This window comes from Elephantulus edwardii, unplaced genomic scaffold (assembly GCF_000299155.1).
Source record: "Elephantulus edwardii isolate Elephantulus edwardi_28Jun2011 unplaced genomic scaffold, EleEdw1.0 scaffold00001, whole genome shotgun sequence".
In the NCBI taxonomy this organism is placed as follows: domain Eukaryota; kingdom Metazoa; phylum Chordata; class Mammalia; order Macroscelidea; family Macroscelididae; genus Elephantulus; species Elephantulus edwardii.
The window spans coordinates 14,705,626-14,713,835 of record NW_006399751.1 but is presented as its reverse complement, the minus strand read 5'-3'; the positions used below and the strand labels follow the sequence as shown (position 1 = coordinate 14,713,835).

The 8,210-nt window shown below is 54.8% G+C and overlaps 1 protein-coding gene across 1 annotated transcript in view; it reads right to left on the bottom strand.

The window, feature by feature from the left end:
- The window catches only part of CNGB1 (cyclic nucleotide gated channel beta 1), a 68,436-nt gene that overhangs the window by 47,275 nt on the left and 12,951 nt on the right, over positions 1-8,210 (bottom strand). The window contains exons 8-10 of the mRNA XM_006878921.1: positions 7,741-7,900; positions 6,173-6,248; positions 4,764-4,815 (exon numbers count right to left, since the gene is read on the bottom strand). Coding sequence (XP_006878983.1) covers positions 4,764-4,815; positions 6,173-6,248; positions 7,741-7,900 — 288 coding nt within the window. The remainder of the gene's footprint in view (positions 1-4,763; positions 4,816-6,172; positions 6,249-7,740; positions 7,901-8,210) is intronic.

Genomic DNA, 8,210 nt, shown 5'->3' with positions numbered 1-8,210 from the left:
CCTCCCTCCCTCCCTTGTCTTTTTTTTTTCCTTGTTGTGTACCATCAAGTCATATCCAACTGGCATGGGAGGAGATTGCCCTTCCTCCAAGCAGAGCAGCTGGTGATTCAAACCCTGTGCCTTTGGGATTGCAGTGCAGCTTCTTGCCAGTAGGCCACCAGGGCTCCCTTTGTTTTTTTACTCTCAAGGGAGCTCTGGTGGCCTCTTGTCAGGAAGCAGCACTGTAATCCCAAAGGCATGCGGCCGGAGTCCACCCACTGCTGAGGGAGAAGGATGGGCAATCTCCTCCTGTGCAGCACATTTTCCTCTTAAGCCTGAGCTCTCCATCACAATGCATGAAGTCCAGGGAGGTTTGTACAGAACCCACACAGAGACCCTGTGGGTCTGACGGGACCCAGGGCAACAAGCTCAGGATCCTGCTTCGGTAAATCCAGTCACAACTGCCCAGAGCCCAGGGCTTGGGGTTCACCTTGTCATATCCAGATCCCGAGAGACCTGGATTCCCCAGGGGTACAGAGAGCCTGCTCACTTCTTACCCTCTAAATGTCTTCTGGTGACAGCACTGACAGCATACTACATGGCCCTAATCCACAACCTCGAAGCCCCACCCTCCAAGGACATTTGGCTTTCTCAGTGAAGGTATTTCCACGTGGGGATGGGAGCCTGTGACGTTGGACATTTCTCCAACAGTCCCAAACTAACAAGGAAAACCCTGCAGGGCTGTGGGCTTGGCAGAAGGAGGTGCAGGGGAGTCTCAGGCCAACCCGAGCCCACCTCAAGCAGTCATCAGGCAGGAAAAGGACAATGCCTGGACACCAGGTGGTCCCTGAGAGCTCGGGCCTTCGTGGCCCTCACACAAGCATGAATGATAACTATGGTTTTAACTACATACTGGTCTGAAGTCTTGTCCTGTGACCTATAACTATAGAAGTTACTGGTTGCAGTATATTGCTGTGTTGTTGTTATGTGCCGTTGAGTCGCCTGTGACTCATAGCAACCCTATGTACAACAGCCCTAAATCCTGCTTTATCCCTTGCAAATCTTCTTTTTCTCTGACACATCTATCCCCATTACCCCAGTCACTGAATCAATCCATCTCATAGAGGGTCTTCCTCTCCTGCGCTGTCCCTCCACCCTCCCAAGCATGATGTCCCTCTCTAAGGACTGGTCCCGCCTCGCAACATGTCCAAAGTACGTCAGACAATGCCTCAGAATCCTTGCCTCCAAGGAGCAGCCTGGCTTCGCCCTCTCCAGGATGAACTTGTTTGTTCTCCTATACTTATTGTGCGCATCCTACATGCCAGCCTCTGGGCTAAGTGGTTTATGTGGATTGATTTGACTAATCCTCAGATCAGTCCTCTGAGACAAGAACAATTATTATCTTCCTTTTGTTTCCCTTCCTTTATTTTTTTCCTCCCTTATTTCATTCCCTATAGGTAAGCAATCCTGTTGAAGATTACCCAGAAACAACCGGAACAGTACATTGACAGTAAATGACCAGAAATCCAAGCTGGGTTTAGAAGAGGCCGTGGCTAGCACCTTCTTTTAAAGAACACTCTCCGTGGGTCCGGCACTTCCAAGGGTCACCTCCCTTTACTGTCCTCTCCCATTCTGCAGAGTCTCTGCAGGAGGGTCCCTTTTCCATAGCCAGTGGCCCTACTCTGACCAGGAAGGTGGGGAGGGCAACCATCTGTGTCCATAAGCCCAGCGGCAGGATTCGATGTACATGTTATTATGTCTCTGTGTGTTATTGTAGATGGCTGTGAATGATATTTCATGAGGTTGTGTGATGATGGCGGACATGTCACCAGTCAGAATGAACAGGGCGCGGCCACCCGTCAGGCCCCCAGCAGCCCTGGTGAGGAAGTGAGCATCCCTTCTCGGCCACTGATGAGGCGCAGCCTGCTTTTCAAGCCTTCACCACCCCAGATGCTGGGTAACATGGGCAAGGCCTGAGGCACTGCGGGTGTTCAAGATCTTGTGGGAATAGCTGTTCCATCGGGAGCTTAAATTTTGCACCTGGAGCCCTTCTGGGCAAGTCCCACCTGACCAGCATCCTCGCTGCCAGCCTGGGCTGTCCCTCGAGGCCATGACTGGAGCCCACCAGGAAGCCTGACTGCCCATCTGGGGAAGGAACTCTGCATCTAAGGTCAGCAGACGGGGCATCCTGGGGCGCAGATGGGAGGCCGAGATCTCCTCCTCATCACCTCACTAAAAACCCAAATGCATGGCTGTGAGCCGATTCAGACTCATGGTGGCTCAGTGTGGTACAGAGCAGAACTGCCCTATGAGGGTTCCGGGACTGTAATCCTTATGGAAGTTTGCTGCCAAGAACCAACAACCTTTAGGTCAGCGGTCAAGTGCTTAAGAGTGTGCAAGGAGCGTCCTCAATCTGGCAGCAAACTCAGGGAAATTTTGGAAAAGGGGCTAAGTGAGTAAGTTTCAGGGAGCAGAAGAGGGAGGGAGTGACAGAAGAGTGGCCCCTGATGCCAAAGATAAAGCAGAGCTTGGCTTTAGAGGGCACGGCTATTGGCAACGGGGACCCACTGGAGGGGGCTGAGCAGAGGAGTGACTTCACAGAGCTGACTTCAGGGTTGAACAAGGCCGAGGGGTCAGGAAGACCTGTCAGCGTCTCCGTGGGGTCTCTGAGTGGGGCCGTCTGTCTGCCTGTCCCGGGTCCTGCCCTCCCCCTTTCCAGTTGAGCCGCAAACGCTGTTCTCTCAGTAACTTCCTGCCTTTCTAAGTGTGGTCCAGCCCTCCCTGTCACCATCATCACAATCACAAGGGGAGTGGGTGCAGGTTTCTCAGCCTTCAGACCAAATCAGCCTGTGGACAGCGGGCAGTGGGCGAGCAATAACAGCATGGAATCACAGCCTTGATGTGCTAATCTGTGCTTTTTTGTTTTAATGTCCATTGAAATGATTAAACCACTTGTCTTGTGCGCTGGTGGTCCCAAGCCTGGGGCCTTAGACCAACAGGAAGGTCTCCCGGGGGATGAGGTGCCAAGGGCCAGCAGGCTGGCCAGCCCCACAATAAGGGCTGGGTGGTCCTCAGAGAGGATCTTCCTTGGCTTTCCATTTGGAGACCCCTGCAGACTAGCTTAAGTCTCACATCTGTCCTTCTGGTGGAAACAGCTGGTCTTGATCCTCACACCCCCAGGTTCCCTAGAGGAGGTACTGGGGCTGGTGTGGGTGACCCTGCCCCTCATCCTTGCTTATAAAAGTAGAGCAGAGGGTCACCAGTCACCAGCCACCTCCCCGCCCCTCCCCTGCAAGTCTTCTCTTCAGGGCCCCCTTCTTTCCTTCCGTCCATCCGTCCATTTGTCCATCCAGGCTCTCCCAGGCTCCCTTCTCCCTTGTTTCAGAGGCCTCGAGCTTCCGTCTCCCCTGAAACAGAAGGAGAAGACAGATAGGTGGGCACCTGGATGGACAGACGGAGGGCATGAATGGAGGAAAAGGTGAACAAGCGGGTCTGGGGAAGCTGGGGAGGGGACATATGTCTCAGGCTCTTGGTGTGACCCCAGTCCCTGGCCCCTGCACTAAGTCTGCCCTGCCGTCCTGGCACCCATCTGCCCCACACTCCGAGAGCTTCCAGAGGTTCTGCCTCCTGACTGAGGAGCGGAAAACATGAGGCGCTGCTCCTTAGTGTGGTCTCCCAGGCCTCTGGAGTCTGTGGTAACAGCCTCTCTAAGCTGCCCCTGGCAGAGCCACTGCTCCCAGCCCCATGGGACCAAGCCCACAGAGAGCTGGCTCTGTGACCTTGGACAAGCCCTGTCCCTGCCTGCCCCAACAGCAAGGGAGGTCACTACCCTGCACCCCTCATAGTGGCCTTCAGGGCCCCACGAGACAGTTCACCCTGCTCTGAAGGCTCTGTCATGCTCCAGGCAGCTGGGGGACCCCATTCCCCATGAGATGCTGGGAGCAGCCCTGGAACACTCTGCAGCCCACAACCCAGGCTGGAGCAGGGCCACCACCGCCCAGAGGCCCTGAACAACGCTCCCGCAAGAGCCAATCACGGGGCTGGTGCACCACGGACCCTGGCCTCCAGCCCTCGGCCACAGCATGTGTGTCAGTGTCAGCTGGCCCCACCAGGTGGCTCATGGCCACTTTTCAGAATTGCCAGGCCTTTCTCCCTTTAGACATCGCCAGCCTTTCAGTTAACAGCCAACCATGTGTTAACTACACACCATCCAGAACGCCGTGACGTTTGTTGATAAATGAATGAATGCCCCATCTACTGCATGCCTTTCCAGAGGCCAAAAATGAAGGAAGGGCTGGTTCTGTGCCCAGCCCTCCCCTCCTGACCTCAGGGCTCTGTCCCACTCCCACTGGGACAAAAGGCTACATACCCCTCCCCACACTCGCCCCGTGAGGAGAAGCCTCTCCCAGGGGGCCACCCTTCCTTCTCCCCCCAGACACCTGCCTCAAAAGCCCACTCATGCAGGCAGCTGTGAGGACAAACGAAAGAGCTCCCCGAGAGGTCCCAGCAGGGAGCCCACCGCCTTGGCCTCAGGACTGGATTTCCTGGCTGGAAACCTCAAGCACTGGTCATCCCACCCCAGCCGTGTCCCTCCCTGGTGTCTGGGAAAGGCCTCCCGTGGCTCTGGGTGCCAGGAGACTGACTAGAGCATGAGCTCTCTCGGTACCAACTCAGGAGACCCCCGGAAGACCCACAATGAGTCTAGTCTCACTGGGGAGAGCCCACTGGCCATGAAGACCCAGGGTAAAGGACACCAAGGACCGACCCGTTAATGCTTCACTTACTGGTCTGCACAGTGCACAGCATGGTGTCACACGGTGCGGGGTTGCCAGGCTCCTGCGTGAGAGAGAAAGCGAAACTCATGGCTGTTGAGTTTGAACTTATCACATGCCCCTCCAGTTCTCCCTGCCCCTCCACCCACCCCCACCCTGCACACCAGGGCCCTCTAGGGGCACCTCTGAGGTCCCACTGCACCAGGCTTGCCCTCCCTGTCTCCCCTCTCCTGCTGCAGACATCCTGGGCTCCAGCCACTCTCTCCCACGCTCCTTTGCTCACCTCGAGACCACCTGCCTGAGAAAGTCCTCCTCTGGCCCCCAGGTAGGAAAGCCCCCCTCCTCCCCATCGCCTCACCGGGGGCTCCTCTCTGCCCCTCCTCTCCTCTGTGGTCCTCTCACTCATCATCTCCTGGGGAACGTTCTGAGTTGTCTCCCCCTGTCACCTGTAGAGACCACCTGGATGGGGGGCTGGGGGCTCAGCCTGCAGGGAAGGGTCCCGAAGCTTTGTTCTCCTTCCCCTGCAGGCTCTCCACTCTGCACCCTGAACAAGGCACAGTGGATGGGGCCACAGACCCATGGCCCGCTCATCCATGGCCAGCACTCAGGATAGGGGGACAGTGAGGGGACTTTGAGAGTCTGAGGCCCAGTTAAGTGAGGTGTCTCAGAGCCACAGCATGGCCTCCTTCTCAAAGGGGCCAGCTGTGCCTCAGTGGCCCTGGGGACGCCTCTTTCTTGAAGGCCTGGACAACTTCATTCTGTTCCTGCATTCTCACTACCCTGAGCTCATTGTTCCAGTGGGAAAACTGACGTCCCAGGAGAGCTGGGGCCAGGACAAGGCCACGCAGTCACAGTGAAAATCTAGACCTCTACCTCTCAGCTCCAGGAGCATCTTTGAAGATGCCCAGCCACCCACAAGGGGAGACAGGCCCCAGGCCCGAGCGTCAGAGCCTGCATTCATTCCCAGCAGGACCCCAGGCTCGGCTCCATGGCAGACTTTCCGTGTAGACCTTGCCTCTAGCTTCTCCACATGCTGGGTCTCTGCCCAAAGGACCCTTCCTATACTGTCCCCTTCACCTCCCCTCCTCCTTTCTTCAAATCACAAGCCGGAGGCTCTTTCCCCTGAGAAGTCTTCCTTGATGCCCCAAAGCTCCTCCTCTGAGCTCCACATCCTCCCTGTTTCCTCCGTCAAAATGCGTGGACAGATCAGGGCCAGCCCTTTGGCCCAGCGCTCAGTGCACCACCAAGGACATGTGGAGTGAATGCAGCGGAGGTCAGGATGCCAGGTGGACTGGGCTCTGTGGGTAGGCTCTCTCCTTCCTACTGTCACCCCCAGGCTCACAGGCTGAGTATCCCCCTTCACCTGAGTTCCCCAAGACCACCACACCCAGACTTCCAGGCCCCAGCCCCTCTGTACTGACCTGCTCCTGGGCCTTCCCATGGTGCACCGGCTGCGGCAGGGCCTTCTCCAGCCTATGCAGGAGCCACGCCATTAGCCTGCAGGAGGAGAGTGAGGAAGTGGACCCTCCCAGGGCAGACCGCAAGCTGAGCCGAGCCCAGGACTCCAGCCTCCAAGAGCAGCGGGGTCTCTGCCAGACAGGCCTCTGACTGACCCTCACAGCCCGGCTCCCCTCACAGCGCTGTGGAAGCACTTGTACTAGCTACTCCGATGGTGGAGTCTGTGGGTGCTGTTAGGAAGCTCAGCTGCCAGCTGAAGGGTTGGAAGTTCAAGCCCATCCAGCGGCACTTCAGAATTTCTTCTGAAAATTCTTGGGTGTCTGTTTCCAAAATATTCAGCCACTGAAAACAGGAGGGGGAGTCATTTCTACTCTGATACACAAGGCTGCCGTGACTTAGAAATGACTGGTTTTCATTCTCATCGTGAAGGAGCTGCATAATCCTGGTAAAAGTTTATTTATTACTTGCTGCACAAGGAAAAATGAAACTAAGATTTCCACTGCATCACTATATCAAAGCTGATCTGTCCTTACAACAGAGAACAATGCAGCTGTTGGAAGAATGAAGCCATTTACACTAAGAAATGGAACAAGCTTGAAGACTTTTCCCCCTCAATCTATCACTCCCTCTTTTTTTTTTTTTAAACTGTTATTTGGGTGCAAGTTTCCAGAGCAAACAGATTTTCCACTTAACAGCTAATGCAGATTTTGTTTTGTGACTTGATGGCCATTCCCACAGGGCAGCAGTGCTCTTCCCACTTCCTCCTTATATGTTTATTTCCATTAGTCCTTCTCTCCTTTCCCTTCCTGCTTCATGCACTTTATTCCCTGGACAAATGCTGCCCTTTGGATCTTGTAAGGTTGTTCTAAGAAGTACATACATACCTCTCTTGTGTTACTGATTATCTTCTAGGTTTTTCTGTTGTTTGGCTGAAAGTTGAGTCACGAAGGTGAGTTTGGTTCTGGACTTGAAGGGTAACCAAGGCCCACAGGCTCAGAGATTCTGCCAGTTCTCTGTCTAATCAGTAAATGTGGCCATTTCCATGAATTGTTTTGTGTCTTTCTACGATATGTTTTGAAGTAGAGGAAGCAGGATGCAGAATGGACCTACAGCTTGACTTTGTTGTTGTTGTTGTTGATTGCCTTCAAGTCGAGCATGACTCATAGCGACTCTATGAACAAAAGGCCTGAAGCCTTTCTATAACTATTGACATTTATCAAAGTTCACAGAGTTTCCGGAGGCATGGTGTTTAGGAAGTGGATGCCGCTCCTGCTTCCAATCAACTGAAGATTCCTACTCTTAGGTGTACATTTAAAGAAGTACAACGCATAAGGCTCATGTGTGCAGAGAGCCTGGGAAGGCAGCTAACTGGTTGCTTTGGGAACAGTCCCACTAAATCAACTGCCTGTTTTCCCAAGTGCCTGCCTTACTTGTGTGATTTTAAAAAAACACCTTTTGGCGAAGGCTGGGTGATATCTGGGGCAGCCCTATACCCTGGCCCTGTGGAAGGTGCTGCATCCAAGTGGCTTACTTGGCGGGATCTCCAGGTGGTGGCAGGGAGAGGACTTGGAAGTCAGACTGGGGTTCTGGAGCTGGTTCGTCCTCAGGTTCCGGGGGGCTGGGGGTGGGTGGGCAGGGGCTCTCTGGGGCCTGCAGCACGGGCTCCTCTTCCAGGGGAACTTCTGGTGGTTCTGTCACCGGGGAAGAAATTCCACAGTATGGTTGCACTTGATCCCTCAAGGGCAAAGGGAATCCACGACATCAAGAAACTGAAGCTGGGGGGGTGGGTGGGGGCGGGGGGACACATCTCTGTCCTTATTCTCTGGTTTCCCATAATGGGCTGGGAAAGGGTTCAGTGTCCCCTGCAATCTGCCCCTGGGAAGCCCTGAGTTCTCCCCTGGCCCAGTGAGTGCTGAGGTCTGTCTGTCCTGCCCAGACTCCCCCCTTAGCCTCCAGTTTTTTCCAAGCCCTGACCACTCCCAGGCTTCCCATCCTATACCT